A 27499-nucleotide genomic window follows, 5' to 3' on the forward strand; every position below is an offset into this window, starting at 1 on the left:
CGTTGAGTGAACGAATTTTGAGTTAACATTGGGCCGTTTGGGACATAGTTTATTGCCTGTATGACTGTTAGATTGAGCGTGATGGGGTAAATCAAGCGCCGTGCTTGTTTTAAAATACGGTGGTGGTTGGTTCCATACGCATCATGCCTGTGTATGATACCTGTGTTCACTGGTGGTTCAATTTGTAATCCCTGTTCTCGCCGCCTCAGGAGAACCGTCTGGAGAAGGTCCCCGAGTTTCTGTTCCGTCTGCCGCGCCTCTCGCACCTAGACCTGAGCAACAACAAACTGCAGTCGCTGCCGTTCGCCATGTGGAGCGCACCCGGTCTGAAGGAGCTGAACGTGTCGCTCAACCTGCTGTCGGACCTGCCGCTCTCCGGCGGGCCGGAGGTGGCAGCGGCGGCGGGCCGCGCGTCCGCCCGGCTGCCCGGCCAGGGCGCCAGGAACCCGCAGTGAGTGGCGCGGGGGGATTGGTGGACAGGCTGGGTTATCGATATTCTTCTAGTATGCTTTTTGGATGAACAATTATTTTATGGAAATCCTAAATGAAACCGTAACTTGAAACCTTACCATTTACTTATTTGTGTGTCTCATTCGGTTCCCTCTGAAGGTGTTAAGGCATGCGTGGCGCGATGGCATGGCGCTATGAGGCAGTCACTGACTATGCTGCCTGTCCCCCTCTCCCTCCTCGTGCCGCCCCCAGAGTGGTGTCTCTCAGATCTGCCCGAAAGCCGCGCTCCGCCAGTGAGGACCGCACCCGACTCCGGCACTCGGTGGTGAGCATAGATGCAGGGGTAGAGATCAATGTTAGCTGCAGATGATTTTATTACTATACCTAGTCAATTATTTGAAAAAGATGATGAATGAGTCGCGAAAGATGCATCTCACCAAGTAATTATTTAGCTATTTTGCCGGGAGGATGTGATACATGACGTGCCAAGTGCAACTATGAACATTGAACATTGTGTTTAAATACCGGTCTTATTGTGGAACAATTGTGTTTATTTCATGTATAAAATGTGATGAACCATAGCTCAGCCAGTAGGCATTTAACATCCTCTGACTGGTGTCCCTCCGCCGTCAGCCGGTGGCGGGCCGCGGCCAGCGCCACCGCTCCCAGTCCCGCCGCCGTGGCGACCCAGTCGGTCTGTCAGTACTCAGCCAGGGCCGAGCGGCCGCCGCGCCCCTGGTCGACCCGGCCGCCGCCGCTGGGGCCCTTCACCGCAGTCAGATCACGCTCACAGCTACACTGAAGTGAGTCATGAGCTGTCAGCGGTTGATCGTTAGGTTTTTGTGGGAACGGGAAAGGCGGGGTGAGACGTATAACTGATTGTGGCCTAGGGGTCCCGAAGTATTTTTGAGATTGCAGCGTAGCAGTAGTCAATGTCAGCTTACGTTTTCAGTCGAAGAATTGTGTGCTCCGTTAAAAAAACGGGCTTCAAAGCGACCTCGTGTCATTCGAAGATACTCCTTCGTGTGCTCATGGTTTGACAATATTTTGATTATGTAATGCACATCGTGCGTATCACATTTTGCCGGTGTATAATGTATCTGTACGGCTGATTACGCCTATGTTCATTGTTATCCAATATTCTCTGACTTTCTTGCTGCTCAGCTGTGATGTGAATGGAATAATGGATCGTAACTGACTGATCAAATGTCAGATGTGCGGGCATATTCACACGGCCACACCGACTAGACGTGTCCAGACCGAACTGACCGTCTCTGTACAGCAACGGTCCGCTCTGTCCTCTCACCGTCACTGACCCTCCTGTCTACAGACAGCGGCAGGTCCACCACCACACCCTGTGGGAGATCCCCTCTCACCCTTACTGGTCCTCCTGTCTACAGACAGCGGCAGGTACACCACCACACCCTGTGGAGATACCCTCTCACCCTTACTGGTCCTCCTGTCTACAGACAGCGGCAGGTACACCACCACACCCTGTGGAGATACCCTCTCACCCTTACTGGTCCTCCTGTCTACAGACAGCGGCAGGTACACCACCACACCCTGTGGAGATACCCTCTCACCCTTACTGGTCCTCCTGTCTACAGACAGCGGCAGGTACACCACCACACCCTGTGGAGATACCCTCTCACCCTTACTGGTCCTCCTGTCTACAGACAGCGGCAGGTACACCACCACACCCTGTGGAGATCCCCTCTCACCGTCACTGACCCTCCTGTCTACAGACAGCGGCAGGTACACCACCACACCCTGTGGAGATACCCTCTCACCCTTACTGACCCTCCCGTCCACAGACAGCGGCAGGTACACCACCACACCCTGTGGAGATACCCTCTCACCGTCACTGACCCTCCCGTCCACAGACAGCGGCAGGTACACCACCACACCCTGTGGGAGATACCCTCTCACCCTCTCTGACCCTCCTGTCTACAGACAGCGGCAGGTACACCACCACACCCTGTGGGAGATACCCTCTCACCCTTACTGGTCCTCCTGTCTACAGACAGCGGCAGGTACACCACCACACCCTGTGGGAGATACCCTCTCACCCTCTCTGACCCTCCTGTCTACAGACAGCGGCAGGTGCACCACCACACCCTGTGGAGATACCCTCTCACCCTTACTGACCCTCCTGTCTACAGACAGCGGCAGGTACACCACCACACCCTGTGGGAGATACCCTCTCACCCTCTCTGACCCTCCTGTCTACAGACAGCGGCAGGTACACCACCACACCCTGTGGAGATACCCTCTCACCCTTACTGACCCTCCTGTCTACAGACAGCGGCAGGTACACCACCACACCCTGTGGGAGATACCCTCTCACCCTCTCTGACCCTCCTGTCTACAGACAGCGGCAGGTACACCACCACACCCTGTGGAGATACCCTCTCACCCTTACTGACCCTCCTGTCTACAGACAGCGGCAGGTACACCACCACACCCTGTGGAGATACCCTCTCACCCTTACTGGTCCTCCTGTCTACAGACAGCGGCAGGTACACCACCACACCCTGTGGAGATACCCTCTCACCCTTACTGGTCCTCCTGTCTACAGACAGCGGCAGGTACACCACCACACCCTGTGGGAGATACCCTCTCACCGTCACTGACCCTCCCGTCCACAGACAGCGGCAGGTACACCACCACACCCTGTGGAGATACCCTCTCACCCTTACTGGTCCTCCTGTCTACAGACAGCGGCAGGTACACCACCACACCCTGTGGGAGATACCCTCTCACCCTTACTGACCCTCCTGTCTACAGACAGCGGCAGGTACACCACCACACCCTGTGGGAGATACCCTCTCACCCTCTCTGACCCTCCTGTCTACAGACAGCGGCAGGTACACCACCACACCCTGTGGAGATACCCTCTCACCCTTACTGGTCCTCCTGTCTACAGACAGCGGCAGGTACACCACCACACCCTGTGGAGATCCCCTCTCACCGTCACTGACCCTCCCGTCCACAGACAGCGGCAGGTACACCACCACACCCTGTGGGAGATACCCTCTCACCCTCTCTGACCCTCCTGTCTACAGACAGCGGCAGGTACACCACCACACCCTGTGGAGATACCCTCTCACCCTTACTGGTCCTCCTGTCTACAGACAGCGGCAGGTACACCACCACACCCTGTGGGAGATACCCTCTCACCCTTACTGACCCTCCTGTCTACAGACAGCGGCAGGTACACCACCACACCCTGTGGGAGATACCCTCTCACCCTTACTGACCCTCCTGTCTACAGACAGCGGCAGGTACACCACCACACCCTGTGGGAGATACCCTCTCACCCTTACTGACCCTCCTGTCTACAGACAGCGGCAGGTACACCACCACACCCTGTGGGAGATACCCTCTCACCCTTACTGACCCTCCTGTCTACAGACAGCGGCAGGTACACCACCACACCCTGTGGGAGATACCCTCTCACCCTTACTGACCCTCCTGTCTACAGACAGCGGCAGGTACACCACCACACCCTGTGGGAGATACCCTCTCACCCTCTCTGACCCTCCTGTCTACAGACAGCGGCAGGTACACCACCACACCCTGTGGAGATCCCCTCTCACCGTCACTGACCCTCCCGTCCACAGACAGCGGCAGGTACACCACCACACCCTGTGGGAGATACCCTCTCACCCTTACTGGTCCTCCTGTCTACAGACAGCGGCAGGTACACCACCACACCCTGTGGGAGATACCCTCTCACCGTCACTGACCCTCCTGTCTACAGACAGCGGCAGGTACACCACCACACCCTGTGGGAGATACCCTCTCACCCTCTCTGACCCTCCTGTCTACAGACAGCGGCAGGTACACCACCACACCCTGTGGGAGATACCCTCTCACCGTCACTGACCCTCCCGTCCACAGACAGCGGCAGGTACACCACCACACCCTGTGGGAGATACCCTCTCACCCTTACTGGTCCTCCTGTCTACAGACAGCGGCAGGTACACCACCACACCCTGTGGAGATCCCCTCTCACCGTCACTGACCCTCCCGTCTACAGACAGCGGCAGGTACACCACCACACCCTGTGGGAGATACCCTCTCACCCTTACTGGTCCTCCTGTCTACAGACAGCGGCAGGTACACCACCACACCCTGTGGAGATCCCCTCTCACCGTCACTGACCCTCCCGTCTACAGACAGCGGCAGGTACACCACCACACCCTGTGGGAGATACCCTCTCACCCTTACTGGTCCTCCTGTCTACAGACAGCGGCAGGTACACCACCACACCCTGTGGGAGATACCCTCTCACCCTCTCTGACCCTCCCGTCCGCAGACAGCGGCAGGTACACCACCACACCCTGTGGGAGATACCCTCTCACCCTTACTGGTCCTCCTGTCTACAGACAGCGGCAGGTACACCACCACACCCTGTGGGAGATACCCTCTCACCCTCTCTGACCCTCCCGTCCGCAGACAGCGGCAGGTACACCACCACACCCTGTGGGAGATACCCTCTCACCGTCACTGACCCTCCCGTCTACAGACAGCGGCAGGTACACCACCACACCCTGTGGGAGATACCCTCTCACCCTTACTGGTCCTCCTGTCTACAGACAGCGGCAGGTACACCACCACACCCTGTGGAGATACCCTCTCACCGTCACTGACCCTCCCGTCCACAGACAGCGGCAGGTACACCACCACACCCTGTGGGAGATACCCTCTCACCCTTACTGGTCCTCCTGTCTACAGACAGCGGCAGGTACACCACCACACCCTGTGGGAGATACCCTCTCACCGTCACTGACCCTCCCGTCTACAGACAGCGGCAGGTACACCACCACACCCTGTGGAGATCCCCTCTCACCCTCTCTGACCCTCCTGTCTACAGACAGCGGCAGGTACACCACCACACCCTGTGGGAGATACCCTCTCACCCTTACTGGTCCTCCTGTCTACAGACAGCGGCAGGTACACCACCACACCCTGTGGGAGATACCCTCTCACCCTCTCTGACCCTCCTGTCTACAGACAGCGGCAGGTACACCACCACACCCTGTGGAGATACCCTCTCACCCTCTCTGACCCTCCTGTCTACAGACAGCGGCAGGTACACCACCACACCCTGTGGGAGATACCCTCTCACCCTTACTGGTCCTCCTGTCTACAGACAGCGGCAGGTACACCACCACACCCTGTGGGAGATACCCTCTCACCGTCACTGACCCTCCTGTCTACAGACAGCGGCAGGTACACCACCACACCCTGTGGGAGATACCCTCTCACCCTTACTGGTCCTCCTGTCTACAGACAGCGGCAGGTACACCACCACACCCTGTGGGAGATACCCTCTCACCCTCTCTGACCCTCCCGTCCGCAGACAGCGGCAGGTACACCACCACACCCTGTGGAGATACCCTCTCACCGTCACTGACCCTCCCGTCCACAGACAGCGGCAGGTACACCACCACACCCTGTGGGAGATACCCTCTCACCCTCTCTGACCCTCCTGTCTACAGACAGCGGCAGGTACACCACCACACCCTGTGGGAGATACCCTCTCACCCTTACTGGTCCTCCTGTCTACAGACAGCGGCAGGTACACCACCACACCCTGTGGGAGATACCCTCTCACCCTCTCTGACCCTCCCGTCCGCAGACAGCGGCAGGTACACCACCACACCCTGTGGGAGATACCCTCTCACCCTTACTGGTCCTCCTGTCTACAGACAGCGGCAGGTACACCACCACACCCTGTGGAGATCCCCTCTCACCGTCACTGACCCTCCCGTCCACAGACAGCGGCAGGTACACCACCACACCCTGTGGGAGATACCCTCTCACCCTTACTGGTCCTCCTGTCTACAGACAGCGGCAGGTACACCACCACACCCTGTGGAGATACCCTCTCACCGTCACTGACCCTCCCGTCCGCAGACAGCGGCAGGTACACCACCACACCCTGTGGAGATCCCCTCTCACCGTCACTGACCCTCCCGTCCGCAGACAGCGGCAGGTACACCACCACACCCTGTGGAGATACCCTCTCACCCTTACTGGTCCTCCTGTCTACAGACAGCGGCAGGTACACCACCACACCCTGTGGAGATACCCTCTCACCCTTACTGGTCCTCCTGTCTACAGACAGCGGCAGGTACACCACCACACCCTGTGGAGATACCCTCTCACCCTTACTGGTCCTCCTGTCTACAGACAGCGGCAGGTACACCACCACACCCTGTGGAGATCCCCTCTCACCGTCACTGACCCTCCCGTCCACAGACAGCGGCAGGTACACCACCACACCCTGTGGAGATACCCTCTCACCCTCTCTGACCCTCCTGTCTACAGACAGCGGCAGGTACACCACCACACCCTGTGGGAGATACCCTCTCACCCTTACTGGTCCTCCTGTCTACAGACAGCGGCAGGTACACCACCACACCCTGTGGAGATCCCCTCTCACCGTCACTGACCCTCCCGTCCACAGACAGCGGCAGGTACACCACCACACCCTGTGGGAGATACCCTCTCACCCTCTCTGACCCTCCTGTCTACAGACAGCGGCAGGTACACCACCACACCCTGTGGAGATACCCTCTCACCCTTACTGGTCCTCCTGTCTACAGACAGCGGCAGGTACACCACCACACCCTGTGGGAGATACCCTCTCACCCTCTCTGACCCTCCTGTCTACAGACAGCGGCAGGTACACCACCACACCCTGTGGGAGATACCCTCTCACCCTTACTGGTCCTCCTGTCTACAGACAGCGGCAGGTACACCACCACACCCTGTGGGAGATACCCTCTCACCCTCTCTGACCCTCCTGTCTACAGACAGCGGCAGGTACACCACCACACCCTGTGGGAGATACCCTCTCACCGTCACTGACCCTCCCGTCCGCAGACAGCGGCAGGTACACCACCACACCCTGTGGAGATACCCTCTCACCGTCACTGACCCTCCCGTCTACAGACAGCGGCAGGTACACCACCACACCCTGTGGAGATACCCTCTCACCCTTACTGGTCCTCCTGTCTACAGACAGCGGCAGGTACACCACCACACCCTGTGGGAGATACCCTCTCACCCTCTCTGACCCTCCTGTCTACAGACAGCGGCAGGTACACCACCACACCCTGTGGGAGATACCCTCTCACCCTTACTGGTCCTCCCGTCCGCAGACAGCGGCAGGTACACCACCACACCCTGTGGGAGATACCCTCTCACCCTTACTGGTCCTCCTGTCTACAGACAGCGGCAGGTACACCACCACACCCTGTGGGAGATACCCTCTCACCCTTACTGGTCCTCCTGTCTACAGACAGCGGCAGGTACACCACCACACCCTGTGGGAGATACCCTCTCACCCTTACTGGTCCTCCTGTCTACAGACAGCGGCAGGTACACCACCACACCCTGTGGGAGATACCCTCTCACCCTCTCTGACCCTCCTGTCTACAGACAGCGGCAGGTACACCACCACACCCTGTGGGAGATACCCTCTCACCCTTACTGGTCCTCCCGTCCGCAGACAGCGGCAGGTACACCACCACACCCTGTGGGAGATACCCTCTCACCCTTACTGGTCCTCCTGTCTACAGACAGCGGCAGGTACACCACCACACCCTGTGGAGATCCCCTCTCACCCTTACTGGTCCTCCTGTCTACAGACAGCGGCAGGTACACCACCACACCCTGTGGAGATCCCCTCTCACCGTCACTGACCCTCCCGTCCACAGACAGCGGCAGGTACACCACCACACCCTGTGGGAGATACCCTCTCACCCTTACTGGTCCTCCTGTCTACAGACAGCGGCAGGTACACCACCACACCCTGTGGGAGATACCCTCTCACCCTTACTGGTCCTCCTGTCTACAGACAGCGGCAGGTACACCACCACACCCTGTGGAGATCCCCTCTCACCGTCACTGACCCTCCCGTCCACAGACAGCGGCAGGTACACCACCACACCCTGTGGGAGATACCCTCTCACCCTTACTGGTCCTCCTGTCTACAGACAGCGGCAGGTACACCACCACACCCTGTGGGAGATACCCTCTCACCCTTACTGGTCCTCCTGTCTACAGACAGCGGCAGGTACACCACCACACCCTGTGGGAGACCCCCTCTCAGACCACCCTGACCCCTCCTGTCTACAGACAGCGGCAGGTACACCACCACACCCTGTGGGAGATACCCTCTCACCCTTACTGGTCCTCCTGTCTACAGACAGCGGCAGGTACACCACCACACCCTGTGGAGATCCCCTCTCACCCTTACTGGTCCTCCTGTCTACAGACAGCGGCAGGTACACCACCACACCCTGTGGAGATCCCCTCTCACCGTCACTGACCCTCCCGTCCACAGACAGCGGCAGGTACACCACCACACCCTGTGGGAGATACCCTCTCACCCTTACTGGTCCTCCTGTCTACAGACAGCGGCAGGTACACCACCACACCCTGTGGGAGATACCCTCTCACCCTTACTGGTCCTCCTGTCTACAGACAGCGGCAGGTACACCACCACACCCTGTGGAGATCCCCTCTCACCGTCACTGACCCTCCCGTCCACAGACAGCGGCAGGTACACCACCACACCCTGTGGGAGATACCCTCTCACCCTTACTGGTCCTCCTGTCTACAGACAGCGGCAGGTACACCACCACACCCTGTGGGAGATACCCTCTCACCCTTACTGGTCCTCCTGTCTACAGACAGCGGCAGGTACACCACCACACCCTGTGGAGATCCCCTCTCACCGTCACTGACCCTCCCGTCCGCAGACAGCGGCAGGTACACCACCACACCCTGTGGGAGATACCCTCTCACCCTTACTGGTCCTCCTGTCTACAGACAGCGGCAGGTACACCACCACACCCTGTGGAGATCCCCTCTCACCGTCACTGACCCTCCCGTCCGCAGACAGCGGCAGGTACACCACCACACCCTGTGGGAGATACCCTCTCACCCTTACTGGTCCTCCTGTCTACAGACAGCGGCAGGTACACCACCACACCCTGTGGAGATCCCCTCTCACCGTCACTGACCCTCCCGTCCACAGACAGCGGCAGGTACACCACCACACCCTGTGGGAGATACCCTCTCACCCTTACTGGTCCTCCTGTCTACAGACAGCGGCAGGTACACCACCACACCCTGTGGAGATACCCTCTCACCGTCACTGACCCTCCCGTCCGCAGACAGCGGCAGGTACACCACCACACCCTGTGGGAGATACCCTCTCACCCTTACTGGTCCTCCTGTCTACAGACAGCGGCAGGTACACCACCACACCCTGTGGAGATCCCCTCTCACCGTCACTGACCCTCCCGTCCGCAGACAGCGGCAGGTACACCACCACACCCTGTGGGAGATACCCTCTCACCCTTACTGGTCCTCCTGTCTACAGACAGCGGCAGGTACACCACCACACCCTGTGGAGATCCCCTCTCACCGTCACTGACCCTCCCGTCCGCAGACAGCGGCAGGTACACCACCACACCCTGTGGGAGATACCCTCTCACCCTTACTGGTCCTCCTGTCTACAGACAGCGGCAGGTACACCACCACACCCTGTGGAGATACCCTCTCACCGTCACTGACCCTCCCGTCCGCAGACAGCGGCAGGTACACCACCACACCCTGTGGGAGATACCCTCTCACCGTCACTGACCCTCCCGTCCGCAGACAGCGGCAGGTACACCACCACACCCTGTGGGAGATACCCTCTCACCCTTACTGGTCCTCCTGTCTACAGACAGCGGCAGGTACACCACCACACCCTGTGGAGATACCCTCTCACCCTCTCTGACCCTCCCGTCCACAGACAGCGGCAGGTACACCACCACACCCTGTGGGAGATCCCCTCTCAGACCACCCTGACCCCTCCCTCCTGTCTACAGACAGCGGCAGGTACACCACCACACCCTGTGGAGACCCCCTCTCACCCTCTCTGACCCTCCTGTCTACAGACAGCGGCAGGTACACCACCACACCCTGTGGAGATACCCTCTCACCGTCACTGACCCTCCCGTCCGCAGACAGCGGCAGGTACACCACCACACCCTGTGGGAGATACCCTCTCACCCTTACTGGTCCTCCTGTCTACAGACAGCGGCAGGTACACCACCACACCCTGTGGAGATCCCCTCTCACCGTCACTGACCCTCCCGTCCGCAGACAGCGGCAGGTGCACCACCACACCCTGTGGGAGATCCCCTCTCGGACCACCCTGACCCCTCCCTCCTGTCTACAGACAGCGGCAGGTACACCACCACACCCTGTGGAGACCCCCTCTCACCCTCTCTGACCCTCCCGTCCACAGACAGCGGCAGGTACACCACCACACCCTGTGGAGATACCCTCTCACCGTCACTGACCCTCCCGTCCGCAGACAGCGGCAGGTACACCACCACACCCTGTGGGAGATACCCTCTCACCCTTACTGGTCCTCCTGTCTACAGACAGCGGCAGGTACACCACCACACCCTGTGGAGATCCCCTCTCACCGTCACTGACCCTCCCGTCCGCAGACAGCGGCAGGTGCACCACCACACCCTGTGGAGATCCCCTCTCACCGTCACTGACCCTCCCGTCCGCAGACAGCGGCAGGTACACCACCACACCCTGTGGGAGATACCCTCTCACCCTTACTGGTCCTCCTGTCTACAGACAGCGGCAGGTACACCACCACACCCTGTGGAGATACCCTCTCACCGTCACTGACCCTCCCGTCCGCAGACAGCGGCAGGTACACCACCACACCCTGTGGGAGATACCCTCTCACCGTCACTGACCCTCCCGTCCGCAGACAGCGGCAGGTACACCACCACACCCTGTGGGAGATACCCTCTCACCCTTACTGGTCCTCCTGTCTACAGACAGCGGCAGGTACACCACCACACCCTGTGGAGATACCCTCTCACCCTCTCTGACCCTCCCGTCCACAGACAGCGGCAGGTACACCACCACACCCTGTGGGAGATCCCCTCTCAGACCACCCTGACCCCTCCCTCCTGTCTACAGACAGCGGCAGGTACACCACCACACCCTGTGGAGACCCCCTCTCACCCTCTCTGACCCTCCTGTCTACAGACAGCGGCAGGTACACCACCACACCCTGTGGAGATACCCTCTCACCGTCACTGACCCTCCCGTCCGCAGACAGCGGCAGGTACACCACCACACCCTGTGGGAGATACCCTCTCACCCTTACTGGTCCTCCTGTCTACAGACAGCGGCAGGTACACCACCACACCCTGTGGAGATCCCCTCTCACCGTCACTGACCCTCCCGTCCGCAGACAGCGGCAGGTGCACCACCACACCCTGTGGGAGATCCCCTCTCGGACCACCCTGACCCCTCCCTCCTGTCTACAGACAGCGGCAGGTACACCACCACACCCTGTGGAGACCCCCTCTCACCCTCTCTGACCCTCCCGTCCACAGACAGCGGCAGGTACACCACCACACCCTGTGGGAGATCCCCTCTCACCGTCACTGACCCTCCCGTCCGCAGACAGCGGCAGGTACACCACCACACCCTGTGGGAGATACCCTCTCACCCTTACTGGTCCTCCTGTCTACAGACAGCGGCAGGTACACCACCACACCCTGTGGAGATACCCTCTCACCCTCTCTGACCCTCCCGTCCACAGACAGCGGCAGGTACAGGGACCCGCAGTTGCTTCTGTACACACTAGTATTTCAGCGTATTCTTTGCCTGTGACACCGTTGGAGGCGAATTGGGAAATGATTGTGTGCTTATTAAAACCACCATCTGAAGGGCTTTAAACTGATGTGCTGCTCTCCTAATTCAGTGAACTTTTTATGGCTATATCAGCAAAACATTGTTTTCAGCGCTCTTTCCTGCCCCATTCCTTCTGAAACCTGGAACCGCTTATTCCATTTACTCCTGCCATCTGACGATGGTCGTGCTGACTACTAGTTTCGGCGCTAGTTACTGCTCCAGTTTTGCACCCGGCACAAACTCAGACGGCACCGCGGGCCGTGGCTCGACCATGGGGAGGGTCGGACCGAGCCGACTGCCTGGGGCGCGGTTAGATCGGAAGCCCTGCTGGGGAAGGGAACGGGAGTGAGGGGGAGTGAAGGAGGTGGTCACGTGGTCCATCCAAGATCGCAGACGACCTGACCTGTCCTGCGCCCAGCCATGTTCCGTGATCCAAAATGACACGAGAGCTGTGGAATGTCTGGAGGAGACGCTTCGAAAGCGAACTTCAGCAGCACTAATTTACCATGTTCTAAATTAATATTATCTTAATGCAGAAAAAAATTGTATGCCCAAGCTGTATAAGCTGTATCTTTTTAAAAGTTGTAAATATAAGTATTTTAGGGACTTATAGGCTTCGTATACACAGTGAATTGTGTTACAATAAGCCGTTTCGCTGTTATGGTTACTAACTCAAGAGTTATCCTTTTTTCTCACAGGGAAATAACAATATAACAATACGAATAAAACCAGACGTTTCGCACAAAAAAGTGCCTCCGTCAGTGGCAAGAAATGAGTAATTAGGCATACATGTTTTCTTTCGATAACATCGATGAAGTAGTTATCTTTATTTTTTTAAAGATATATTTTCAGCAGTTTTTTAAGCACATCATGGAAGCTTATAAACATTTGTGTATTTTATCGGCAACCCGGCTGGTCAGACCGAGACGGTGCCGCATTTAGTTCTCATCGATGTTAAACCTATACACTCATTTTTCTCCACTGACGAAGGCACGTTGTTGTCCGAAACGTTTGGTTTTATTCGCATTGTTTTTTATATTGTCATTGCCCGTGAGAAAAACATACTCATATGGACTGGTCTCAGTTCATATAGAAATTGTTGCACATTCATCAACACAGATAAAATGAATATTAGCCCTCACCACACAAATAAGTAGAGGTAAGTAGACCGCGCCCCTGTTTTTCACCAATAAATCGCGGCAAAGCGAAGGATTGCGACGATTGGTGCCCTGGAGTTAATCAATTTTACAACTTCCCGGAAAATTAAATAGCCCTAATCATTTTTGCATCTTGTCTGAGAATTTTAAATCCCTGAACCAAATTACCTTTAACCTGTGATTATTTTTCTCAAGATCATGTCAGGCCAGAATAGCAATTGAAAGTCAGCGCACATCTTCTGTGTGTTTCCATAGTCGTTTCGTGATTGGCAACGTGACAACATGTGAAATATACTATCTAATGCTTGTCTCATTAATTGTTGTGGGTGCCAAGGTCACGTGAAACTCAGGTTAAGGTCATTTACTTGAAATGATCTCGGTTAACTTCCTTAAATTTACACCTTTTACTGTGGTTTTTAGGAAGTGTTGGTTTGAAATTTAGCACCCATTTTAGCATTTGAAAACTAGGCATACTTAGGTATCAGTTATGGTGCCTATGCAATATGTTGCAAGGCTGTAAGTGCTGGTTAACATTCTATATAGCCGGCAGAACGCCTAATGGGTGATCTGGCGTGACCCGTCCTACCCCAAATGCTTTGATACATCATCTTTGGTCAAAGCAAGTGCAAATTCGGAGTCAGAAGCAAGCCAATTCCCAGCAAACTTCACTTGTAGAAATTCTAGCAGGACCCAATTTTCCGTGCTTTTGGGTTATTAACCTGATCTGGGAGGTCAACCAGTGACCTAGGATCTCAGCATTGACCGGGACATAAAAATAATTGGCTTTTTCTCGTCAGCGATGACCAGGACCCTCAAATCATCGCATTTCTCTCGTCACGAGCAGCACGCTCTTTTTTATTTTTCAGCGAAGCTCTGACTCTTTTTATCAAGGGCCGAATGGCTGAGGGTTTCTACGCCCCTCCGCTACATGTAAGACGCCGAAAAGAAACGCCTAAATAGGTGAGGGTTAAATATCGATTGCTTTTTAAGTGCCGAAGCCCGAAACACTTTAATTTACTTCGATAGCAGTTTTTAAGACCAACGAGCTCGAATAATATAACTTCTTGAACAATGTAAGCAACACATAAAATGAATCGTGAGAGAAGCGGCTGAAGATTAAGGAACTATGAGACACTTAATAAAAAATGGCATAGATTAGAAACTGCACCTAACTTGCACTGGTTTTTAAACCTTTTCGTTGCAGACTGGTAGATTAAATTTTAGGATTGATTTCAGCTGATGCTCAAATGGAGCTATTCATTCGTTCATTCATGCGACCATCCTATTCCATTCATAAAAGAAGCCAGTGACAAAATTGTTCATTTTAGATAAGTGTGAAATACAAACTCAATAAAAGTTTAATGATACGGCAAATTTGACAGCTTTTATAATGAACAGACAAATAACTTTAACGAATCAAGGTTGCGAGCCCCAAATAAGGGAGAGTGAGGTATAGATGAGCCAAGGGGCAAGTTTAGCCATCCCGATTTCGGTGGTGGCTATTCGATTCCTATGGCGATTCCTATGGCGCTGATTGACTTGAGCTTCCATGTGCCGTTCGCTTACGATGCTGCAGTCTTTCACGTGAGACGGCAACGTTATCACGCTCAGCACCCGGTAACATGTGGTATCGCCCCTGATAACTAAGACATGTTTTGCCTTTAAAATGAGATGGTTGTTATCTGCGGTGCATGGTTATTTTCCTTAGCGGGTGTCATTAATCGAAAATGGCCACGGGTGGGGCAAGATGAGCCATTTTCACCTGGGGGAAGATGAGCCGGATAAGCCATTGTTGTCTCCGCTGTCAAAAACCAAACTGAGCTGCGCTTGTATCTGCTGAATAAAAATGGTAGGAAATTGTTTTTCTTTGTTGATTACACAAGTTGTAAGTGATTTGCAGATTATCTGAAGGATAAAATGATTTCTTTCGTGATAGAAAACTTGACGAGTTATTGGAAGGCTTTTAAAACAGTCACTTTTTGATGGAGGAAAAAAACTTTGCCATAAGTATGTATGCCATGGAGTAAATAAAAGAGCCCACTCTTCGCCGCGCCCGGGAAAAGAAGAGGTTCGCTTTTTCCATCCATGCTCAACTTTCCCCACGACGTGTCACAACTTACCCCGCCCATGGGGTAAGATGAGCAACGTGCAAGATGATTTTTGACGTAGCCTTTCAGTACAAAAATAAGCGGTATGAAACATTTCTGGCCACCATTACATGCGCAATGACCACTCTGTCCGTCCAACTCGTAAACGCAGAAAAATGATCAGTAAGTTAGCCTGTAGCTTACGAAAAACAAAAGCGGCTCAACTTACCTCATTCTTCCCTACGTTACACAATTGAGGGCATTTTTTAGGCCATCACAGTATTTGTCAACAATGGTTGTTTGGGGGGCTGGGGAGGGTGGTTACTGGCTCATAAACTGTCCCCCCCCCCCCCCAAATAAAAGAAAACGAAACCGATCATCCGCGAAAGGAACTATTGAGCTCGAACCAAGGTGACGAATCGATTTATAGGTATGCAGGATGACTAACGATGCCACTTTTTGACTTCTTGTGTCAAATAAATTCCATCATCTGGATAGCACGTCAACATTCTATTTGACATTTTACAACAAACGTATACTATTTGGCGCGACTAGCCTCATAAATGTTCTGAAACTAAAACCGTTTCTTCGCAATTAACTTGGACCACGTCATCCCAGCTTATGCACGACAAAAATAAAATAATGCTTCAGGATCACTGGCCTGAATTCGAATGCTTAAAGTTTACTCAAAGCCGGTGTGGCTGAGGCACTCTTCGCTACATCTCGTAACGGCCACCATTGTGCTGCATTTTTCGGTAAGCTATAAGTTAATAAGGAAAGGATTGGTGAGTGGGTTGAAAATAGCCCCCCCCCCCTCCACCCCCCTTCTTCTGGAAACATAAGTAATCGAAAGATCTGGCGATGGTTTATCCACCTCCTCTGCCGCCGCGCTGCGAGGCCTCGATTCGTTCGGTATGTGGCTTCCTGAGCGGTCCTCCCCGGAGGCAAGGTGAAAGGTCATGGCCTGTATCAGAAATTTATACTCTGCTGAATATGTTTTATAGTTCTTCCAAGGCCTTGCACACCGTTTTATAATATCGGATAAACATTGCACTTTCTTGTCAATCAATACATTTAAAGAAAACTTGATCATAATCTTATACTGCGGCAATTGTAGTTCTGCTTACGGTTGCCTCTTTATGATACGGGCCACCACCACCTCCACTGCGCTGGAGCTCAGGCGTTCTACCCCTCCCCGCTACGGACCGGCCCTCGGGCTAGGTGTGTTAGTACTGAGCGCAAACCTGTAGTAGTCACGTGACTTTCATTCACGTAGCGGGAACGGAAGCTATAGGCGATACCAAGGACGGGCTCTGGGGAGGCAACCGGCGCGGAAAAATAGCACGATTGTAGTTTTGGAAGAATATCTGTTGCGGTAAGAGGAATTATATAAAACATACGTGCTAGGAGCAAACATGTGTTATTCCTCCATACTTTGCGCTACATTTCCTTTCTCCAATGGCCAGCACTTAGCAAATAATAGCGCAATTCTAAATTGGTAATATATGTGTACAGTAGCAACTGCGGGTCCCTGTACACCACCACACCCTGTGGAGATACCCTCTCACCCTTACTGGTCCTCCTGTCTACAGACAGCGGCAGGTACACCACCACACCCTGTGGAGATACCCTCTCACCCTCTCTGACCCTCCCGTCCACAGACAGCGGCAGGTACACCACCACACCCTGTGGGAGATACCCTCTCACCCTTACTGGTCCTCCTGTCTACAGACAGCGGCAGGTACACCACCACACCCTGTGGAGATACCCTCTCACCCTCTCTGACCCTCCCGTCCACAGACAGCGGCAGGTACACCACCACACCCTGTGGGAGACCCCCTCTCAGACCACCCTGACCCCTCCTGTCTACAGACAGCGGCAGGTACACCACCACACGCTGTGGGAGACCCCCTCTCAGACCACCCTGACCCCTCCCTCCTGTCTACAGACAGCGGCAGGTACACCACCACACCCTGTGGAGATACCCTCTCACCCTCTCTGACCCTCCTGTCTACAGACAGCGGCAGGTACACCACCACACCCTGTGGGAGACCCCCTCTCAGACCACCCTGACCCCTCCTGTCTACAGACAGCGGCAGGTACACCACCACACGCTGTGGGAGACCCCCTCTCAGACCACCCTGACCCCTCCCTCCTGTCTACAGACAGCGGCAGGTACACCACCACACCCTGTGGAGATACCCTCTCACCCTCTCTGACCCTCCCGTCCGCAGACAGCGGCAGGTACACCACCACACCCTGTGGGAGATACCCTCTCACCCTTACTGGTCCTCCTGTCTACAGACAGCGGCAGGTACACCACCACACCCTGTGGAGATACCCTCTCACCCTCTCTGACCCTCCCGTCCACAGACAGCGGCAGGTACACCACCACACCCTGTGGGAGACCCCCTCTCAGACCACCCTGACCCCTCCTGTCTACAGACAGCGGCAGGTACACCACCACACGCTGTGGGAGACCCCCTCTCAGACCACCCTGACCCCTCCCTCCTGTCTACAGACAGCGGCAGGTACACCACCACACCCTGTGGAGATACCCTCTCACCCTCTCTGACCCTCCTGTCTACAGACAGCGGCAGGTACACCACCACACCCTGTGGAGATACCCTCTCACCCTTACTGGTCCTCCTGTCTACAGACAGCGGCAGGTACACCACCACACCCTGTGGAGATACCCTCTCACCCTCTCTGACCCTCCTGTCTACAGACAGCGGCAGGTACACCACCACACCCTGTGGGAGACCCCCTCTCAGACCACCCTGACCCCTCCTGTCTACAGACAGCGGCAGGTACACCACCACACCCTGTGGGAGACCCCCTCTCAGACCACCCTGACCCCTCCCTCCTGTCTACAGACAGCGGCAGGTACACCACCACACCCTGTGGAGATACCCTCTCACCCTCTCTGACCCTCCTGTCTACAGACAGCGGCAGGTACACCACCACACCCTGTGGAGATACCCTCTCACCCTTACTGGTCCTCCTGTCTACAGACAGCGGCAGGTACACCACCACACCCTGTGGAGATACCCTCTCACCCTCTCTGACCCTCCTGTCTACAGACAGCGGCAGGTACACCACCACACCCTGTGGGAGACCCCCTCTCAGACCACCCTGACCCCTCCCTCCTGTCTACAGACAGCGGCAGGTACACCACCACACGCTGTGGGAGACCCCCTCTCAGACCACCCTGACCCCTCCATCCTGTCTACAGACAGCGGCAGGTACACCACCACACCCTGTGGAGATACCCTCTCACCCTCTCTGACCCTCCTGTCTACAGACAGCGGCAGGTACACCACCACACCCTGTGGAGATACCCTCTCACCCTTACTGGTCCTCCTGTCTACAGACAGCGGCAGGTACACCACCACACCCTGTGGAGATACCCTCTCACCCTCTCTGACCCTCCCGTCCACAGACAGCGGCAGGTACACCACCACACCCTGTGGGAGACCCCCTCTCAGACCACCCTGACCCCTCCTGTCTACAGACAGCGGCAGGTACACCACCACACGCTGTGGGAGACCCCCTCTCAGACCACCCTGACCCCTCCCTCCTGTCTACAGACAGCGGCAGGTACACCACCACACCCTGTGGAGATACCCTCTCACCCTCTCTGACCCTCCTGTCTACAGACAGCGGCAGGTACACCACCACACCCTGTGGAGATACCCTCTCACCCTTACTGGTCCTCCTGTCTACAGACAGCGGCAGGTACACCACCACACCCTGTGGAGATACCCTCTCACCCTCTCTGACCCTCCTGTCTACAGACAGCGGCAGGTACACCACCACACCCTGTGGGAGACCCCCTCTCAGACCACCCTGACCCCTCCCTCCTGTCTACAGACAGCGGCAGGTACACCACCACACCCTGTGGAGATACCCTCTCACCCTCTCTGACCCTCCCGTCCGCAGACAGCGGCAGGTACACCACCACACCCTGTGGGAGATACCCTCTCACCCTTACTGGTCCTCCTGTCTACAGACAGCGGCAGGTACACCACCACACCCTGTGGAGATACCCTCTCACCCTCTCTGACCCTCCCGTCCACAGACAGCGGCAGGTACACCACCACACCCTGTGGGAGACCCCCTCTCAGACCACCCTGACCCCTCCTGTCTACAGACAGCGGCAGGTACACCACCACACCCTGTGGAGACCCCCTCTCACCCTCTCTGACCCTCCCGTCCACAGACAGCGGCAGGTACACCACCACACCCTGTGGGAGATCCCCTCTCACCGTCACTGACCCTCCCGTCCGCAGACAGCGGCAGGTACACCACCACACCCTGTGGGAGATACCCTCTCACCCTTACTGGTCCTCCTGTCTACAGACAGCGGCAGGTACACCACCACACCCTGTGGAGATACCCTCTCACCCTCTCTGACCCTCCCGTCCACAGACAGCGGCAGGTACACCACCACACCCTGTGGGAGACCCCCTCTCAGACCACCCTGACCCCTCCTGTCTACAGACAGCGGCAGGTACACCACCACACGCTGTGGGAGACCCCCTCTCAGACCACCCTGACCCCTCCCTCCTGTCTACAGACAGCGGCAGGTACACCACCACACCCTGTGGAGATACCCTCTCACCCTCTCTGACCCTCCTGTCTACAGACAGCGGCAGGTACACCACCACACCCTGTGGGAGACCCCCTCTCAGACCACCCTGACCCCTCCTGTCTACAGACAGCGGCAGGTACACCACCACACGCTGTGGGAGACCCCCTCTCAGACCACCCTGACCCCTCCCTCCTGTCTACAGACAGCGGCAGGTACACCACCACACCCTGTGGAGATACCCTCTCACCCTCTCTGACCCTCCCGTCCGCAGACAGCGGCAGGTACACCACCACACCCTGTGGGAGATACCCTCTCACCCTTACTGGTCCTCCTGTCTACAGACAGCGGCAGGTACACCACCACACCCTGTGGAGATACCCTCTCACCCTCTCTGACCCTCCCGTCCACAGACAGCGGCAGGTACACCACCACACCCTGTGGGAGACCCCCTCTCAGACCACCCTGACCCCTCCTGTCTACAGACAGCGGCAGGTACACCACCACACGCTGTGGGAGACCCCCTCTCAGACCACCCTGACCCCTCCCTCCTGTCTACAGACAGCGGCAGGTACACCACCACACCCTGTGGAGATACCCTCTCACCCTCTCTGACCCTCCTGTCTACAGACAGCGGCAGGTACACCACCACACCCTGTGGAGATACCCTCTCACCCTTACTGGTCCTCCTGTCTACAGACAGCGGCAGGTACACCACCACACCCTGTGGAGATACCCTCTCACCCTCTCTGACCCTCCTGTCTACAGACAGCGGCAGGTACACCACCACACCCTGTGGGAGACCCCCTCTCAGACCACCCTGACCCCTCCTGTCTACAGACAGCGGCAGGTACACCACCACACCCTGTGGGAGACCCCCTCTCAGACCACCCTGACCCCTCCCTCCTGTCTACAGACAGCGGCAGGTACACCACCACACCCTGTGGAGATACCCTCTCACCCTCTCTGACCCTCCTGTCTACAGACAGCGGCAGGTACACCACCACACCCTGTGGAGATACCCTCTCACCCTTACTGGTCCTCCTGTCTACAGACAGCGGCAGGTACACCACCACACCCTGTGGAGATACCCTCTCACCCTCTCTGACCCTCCTGTCTACAGACAGCGGCAGGTACACCACCACACCCTGTGGGAGACCCCCTCTCAGACCACCCTGACCCCTCCCTCCTGTCTACAGACAGCGGCAGGTACACCACCACACGCTGTGGGAGACCCCCTCTCAGACCACCCTGACCCCTCCCTCCTGTCTACAGACAGCGGCAGGTACACCACCACACCCTGTGGAGATACCCTCTCACCCTCTCTGACCCTCCTGTCTACAGACAGCGGCAGGTACACCACCACACCCTGTGGAGATACCCTCTCACCCTTACTGGTCCTCCTGTCTACAGACAGCGGCAGGTACACCACCACACCCTGTGGAGATACCCTCTCACCCTCTCTGACCCTCCCGTCCACAGACAGCGGCAGGTACACCACCACACCCTGTGGGAGACCCCCTCTCAGACCACCCTGACCCCTCCTGTCTACAGACAGCGGCAGGTACACCACCACACGCTGTGGGAGACCCCCTCTCAGACCACCCTGACCCCTCCCTCCTGTCTACAGACAGCGGCAGGTACACCACCACACCCTGTGGAGATACCCTCTCACCCTCTCTGACCCTCCTGTCTACAGACAGCGGCAGGTACACCACCACACCCTGTGGAGATACCCTCTCACCCTTACTGGTCCTCCTGTCTACAGACAGCGGCAGGTACACCACCACACCCTGTGGAGATACCCTCTCACCCTCTCTGACCCTCCTGTCTACAGACAGCGGCAGGTACACCACCACACCCTGTGGGAGACCCCCTCTCAGACCACCCTGACCCCTCCCTCCTGTCTACAGACAGCGGCAGGTACACCACCACACCCTGTGGAGATACCCTCTCACCCTCTCTGACCCTCCCGTCCGCAGACAGCGGCAGGTACACCACCACACCCTGTGGGAGATACCCTCTCACCCTTACTGGTCCTCCTGTCTACAGACAGCGGCAGGTACACCACCACACCCTGTGGAGATACCCTCTCACCCTCTCTGACCCTCCCGTCCACAGACAGCGGCAGGTACACCACCACACCCTGTGGGAGACCCCCTCTCAGACCACCCTGACCCCTCCTGTCTACAGACAGCGGCAGGTACACCACCACACGCTGTGGGAGACCCCCTCTCAGACCACCCTGACCCCTCCCTCCTGTCTACAGACAGCGGCAGGTACACCACCACACCCTGTGGAGATACCCTCTCACCCTCTCTGACCCTCCTGTCTACAGACAGCGGCAGGTACACCACCACACCCTGTGGAGATACCCTCTCACCCTTACTGGTCCTCCTGTCTACAGACAGCGGCAGGTACACCACCACACCCTGTGGAGATACCCTCTCACCCTCTCTGACCCTCCTGTCTACAGACAGCGGCAGGTACACCACCACACCCTGTGGGAGACCCCCTCTCAGACCACCCTGACCCCTCCTGTCTACAGACAGCGGCAGGTACACCACCACACCCTGTGGGAGACCCCCTCTCAGACCACCCTGACCCCTCCCTCCTGTCTACAGACAGCGGCAGGTACACCACCACACCCTGTGGGAGACCCCCTCTCAGACCACCCTGACCCCTCCCTCCTGTCTACAGAAAGCGGCAGGTGCACCACCACACCCTGTGGAGACCCCCTCTTTGCTCACCTTCACCCTCCCTCCTGTCCCCCACAGACAGCGGCAGGTACACCACCACACCCTGTGGGAGATCCCCTCTCACCCTCTCTGACCCTCCTGTCTACAGACAGCGGCAGGTACACCACCACACCCTGTGGAGACTCCCTCTCACCCTCTCTGACCCTCCTGTCTACAGACAGCGGCAGGTGCACCACCACACCCTGTGGAGACCCCCTCTTGGCTCACCTTCACCCTCCCTCCTGTCCCCCACAGACAGCGGCAGGTACACCACCACACCCTGTGGGAGATCCCCTCTCACCCTCTCTGACCCCTCTGTCCACAGACAGCGGCAGGTACACCACCACACGCTGGTGACCCCCCCCCCCTTCTCACCCTCACTGACCCTCCTGTCCCCTCAGACAGCGGCAGGTACATACACCACCACACCCTGTGGGAGACCCCCTCTCAGACCACCCTGACCCCTCCCTCCCGTCCACAGACAGCGGCAGGTGCACCACCACACCCTGTGGAGACCCCCTCTCGGCTCACCGTGACCCCTCTGTCTACAGACAGCGGCAGGTACATACACCACCACACCCTGTGGAGACCCCCTCTTACCCTCACTGACCCCCCTCCCCTCCCCCACAGACAGCGGCAGGTACACCACCACACGCTGTGGCACGGCCGGCTGGAGATCACCGACACCGGACCGGACGACCAGCTGACCGCTCAGGACCAGGTCACCTCGCAGCTGCACTCGCTCATCCTGGCGCACAACCGGTTCAGTCGACTGCCCACCGGCCTGGCCTGCCTGGCCGTCAGCCTGTCACGGCTCAACCTGGCCTACAACTGGTGAGTGGCGCCCTGGTGATGCCGGTTTTGGAATAGTATCTTGAATTAGTGCTGGAGTGATGACGGAAGGATTTGTTTTGTTTTGTTGGGTTAGGCCCTTTCGGTCTGACAAGACCATTTCAGAGCCGGATGGATGCTAGGAATCAGGGGGTGACATTGGTCTGGGCAGACACCCTAGCGAGTCGCCGGGGCTGAGCCCGTCCGAATGGACAGGCCAACCAGCCCCCCAAGCACTCTCTGCACCCGGATACGGGGTGCGCTCCCTTGGGAGCAGCGGTGCCGCTCCAAGGGAGCAGCCCGCATGAGATAAATGTACCTGTTCAGCCCGGAGTGGGGGTTGCGGCGTGGGGGAGAAAGACTTCAGTATCCTGAGGATGGAAGCGACGGAACGGAGGTGTTGAATGTTCCCGCCGGCTGCCTTTCATGCCAAAAATCTCCGAACCTCTAAATAGTGTTTTTGTGTACATTGGTACCAGTTAGTATTTTTTTTTCTGGGTGAGATTGAAGAAACCTGTATTTTTCAGTCTAACTGATCTCGGCTCGGTGAGCGACTTTCCGGCGAGTCTGAAGCAGCTGGACGCCTCCCACAACCAGATCAGCCAGTGGCCCGAGCCTGCCACCTATTGGCTGAGTGACGCACTAGTGTCTGACGGACTGGCCGAGGAGCGGCGCTGCTACGCCGCCGGCGACACCAACAAATACATCGTCAGCATACCAGGTGAGGGTCAGTCATCCTTCGATCCCTCCGAGCTATACTCAGGACACTCGGAGCCTTCTCTGCTCCTTGAAACCACTGATTTGGGCTAGTCGGTCACCCTCATCCGAGGTGAGCAGCTACTCAGGAGCTCAGGTTCGCTGTGGTGACCGTTAGCGGGGCTGGGTGGCCTGTACGTACGTCGTGACGGGCTCAGCCGCGACGGCGCATCAGATTGTCTGTTCAGGCTTCTCCCCCTCATTCTTCAAATATTCCGTAGGGTGTGAAATGGTACCGCAAGATAGACAATCCTGACCTAACAAAGCAAGACAAACTCACGCCTGATCTTATACTCTCCCCGGCAGGTGGTGACGCGGCCAGTCCTGCCGCCCACACCTGCGTGCACCGCCGACACCGTCGGTTTGACGCGCTGCGGACGCTGGTGTTGACGGACAACCAGCTGCGGGAGGTGCAGCTGAACGAGCCGCTGCCCACGCTGGACGAGTCGCCGCAGACGGTACGGGGGGGGGGAGGGGAGTTAGGGATGGCTAGGGTCTGGGGAGGGATAGGGAGGACAAATAGAATAGTTATATTAGGGGATGGCTAGGGAGGACTAGGGGATTACTGGGGAGGATTGGTGCCGGGGAAGGACGGGTCTGGTCGGAGGTAGATTTGGGAGCAGGGAGATGTTGTGTTGTTGGAATGGGGCCAGCTGTAAGTTTGGACTAGGGAGTAGATGAGTTGCAAGTGGAAACTGTAAGGGAGCTGTGGAGTGGAAGTGGACCTTTAAAGAGGATTGCTGCACTGGGTGCATGCAGAAATGTAATGGCTGTCAACTGAACTTAACAAAAGCATAAGAAAACGCGACAGACTTTTCAAACTAGCAAAACGATCAAACACTAATTACGACTGGAATCGCTGGAAATACCAAAGGAACGTAGTGACGTCATTAAATAGGGAATTAAAGAGACAACATATAGAGAAACAGGTCCGTAAGCTTTTAACTCATAGACGAGACCCTTACAAATATCACCAGACGTTACGCGAAATAACAGGACGCAAAAAGACTGATACCATCCCACCATTTGAAGGAAAAGACGGAGAAATACTTACTGACAATTACACAAAGGCTACCCTTCTAAACGAATTTTTCGCCGGACAAACCAAAACTGACAAAAGTGGGACACTCTTACAGACAGCTATTCGAAGAACAGACACTTCGCCGGTACCCACTCTGGACAAAATTACCACATCTGAAAGAGAAGTTCTGCAAATTCTAAATTCCCTAGACGCCAACAAATCTACCGGCCCAGACAACATCCCTGTGAAACTTTTAAAATTAACTGCCATCTTAATTGCATCCCCTTTGTCGAAACTATTCAACAAATCACTAGCGCTAGGCATTTACCCTTCCAAATTCAAAGAGGCCAACATCAAACCAATATTTAAAAACAAAGGCTCCCCATCTGAGCCCACAAACTACCGTCCCATAAGTCTTCTTTCTTCGTTGTCCAAAGTTTTTGAAAAAATAGTCCACAAACACATATATGCACATCTTTCCCACCATAACCTCTTGACAGATAAACAGAGTGGGTATCGGCGAGGCCATAGCGCAGAACAACAACTATTATACTTGACACATAATTTATACAAAGCATTGGACTCAGAAAGCGATTTTACTGCTATTTACCTGGACATTTCAAAATACTTTGACAAAATTTGGCACGAGGGACTTTTGTACAAATGTAGACATGAATTTGGCATCACTGACTCACTTTACGACTGGCTAAAATCTTACTTGTCTGATAGACGACAGAGAGTTCAGATCGGCGATACCTTTTCAAAAACAGAAATTATCAACGCCGGATGCCCACAGGGTTCGGTTTTGGGTCCTCTTCTAGCCCTCATTTACCTCGATAACCTCTCTACTAGAACACAAAACGACATTTTATTTTTCGCAGACGACGTATCGCTATATGCATCCCATACAAAACAAAATTTGAACACAACACAGACGTCATTACAAAATGATCTCAATGAAATACAAAAATACGGTAAAGAATGGGCGATTACTTTTAACGTAAGCAAAACAATACAACAGACATTTTCACGCAGCCCACAAAACACACCACCTGCTCTTACATTTGGGGACGACATAATACCCATTCACGAAAACCACGCTCATCTGGGAATGACATTTTCAAAGGACTTGCGGTTTCATCAGCACATTAACGAAATTTGCAAAAAGGTAAACAGAACCATGAGCCCATTGTACTCCATTGCTCCATACATCCCCCGAGAAATTTTAGATCAAATTTACAAAACATACACGAGACCACATTTTGACTTTTACGACACAGTTTATGACGGACATATTACGCTCCAGGACACACAGAGACTTGAAGTTTTACAAAACAGAGCGGCTCGGCTTGTGACTGGCACTTTATTTAGAACACCAACTGACAAATTGTTAAAAGACCTAGGATGGAACAAGTTAAAAACAAGAAGAGAGATGCACAAAATAACACTATATCATACACTCAATAGCCACATGCAAAAAACTCCCAACTACATCAAATCAATCATACCGGACACCCGCTCACAAAGAACAGGAAGGACCCTGCGAAATCACAGGAACCATACACTCCAACCACATCGCACCACATCCTATCAGTCATCGTTTTTCCTTTCAACTGCCAAACTATGGAACCACCTCCCAGAATCATTAAGATCCTTGCCACATACATCCTTCAAAAAAGAAATTAACCAGCGACTAGGGATGCCCAAACCCCCAGACTACTACAAAATTGGCTCAAAAACTGGAAATATTTTACATACCCGACTAAGAACTGAAATGTCTTGTCTAAATTCTCATCGTTTTCAAATCAACAAAGCAGATTCGCCTGAATGTTCTTGCGGCCACTTCAAGGAAGATGTCCGCCACTACGTAATATTCTGTCGAAATTATGATGCCCAAAGGAAAACACTATTTGATAACGCTTCTCGTATACTGAGAGAAAATTTTGCAAATTACTCACCCGACCAAAAATTGAACATTCTTATCCACGGAGATCGCTTGAGTGGCGAGGGCAGTCGAGAAATGGCTTACGCCTTTCAAAAGTTTTTGACAAAAACAAATAGATTTTCGTAGTAACAAATAAATTCATTCAAAGTTTTCAAAATTTGCAATCCCGAGGGCTGAG

At 55.4% G+C, this 27499-nt stretch overlaps 1 protein-coding gene across 1 annotated transcript in view; it reads left to right on the top strand.

The window, feature by feature from the left end:
• LOC122387188 (leucine-rich repeat serine/threonine-protein kinase 1-like) overlaps positions 1-27499 on the top strand; it is a 105321-nt gene that overhangs the window by 33988 nt on the left and 43834 nt on the right. Inside the window, exons 11-16 of the mRNA XM_043377118.1 lie at positions 210-451; positions 703-775; positions 1084-1253; positions 23399-23602; positions 24127-24320; positions 24662-24813. Of these exons, the coding sequence (XP_043233053.1) occupies positions 210-451; positions 703-775; positions 1084-1253; positions 23399-23602; positions 24127-24320; positions 24662-24813 (1035 nt within the window). The remainder of the gene's footprint in view (positions 1-209; positions 452-702; positions 776-1083; positions 1254-23398; positions 23603-24126; positions 24321-24661; positions 24814-27499) is intronic.

This window comes from Amphibalanus amphitrite, unplaced genomic scaffold, assembly GCF_019059575.1.
Source record: "Amphibalanus amphitrite isolate SeventyFive unplaced genomic scaffold, NRLGWU_Aamphi_draft 000276F_arrow, whole genome shotgun sequence".
In the NCBI taxonomy this organism is placed as follows: domain Eukaryota; kingdom Metazoa; phylum Arthropoda; class Thecostraca; order Balanomorpha; family Balanidae; genus Amphibalanus; species Amphibalanus amphitrite.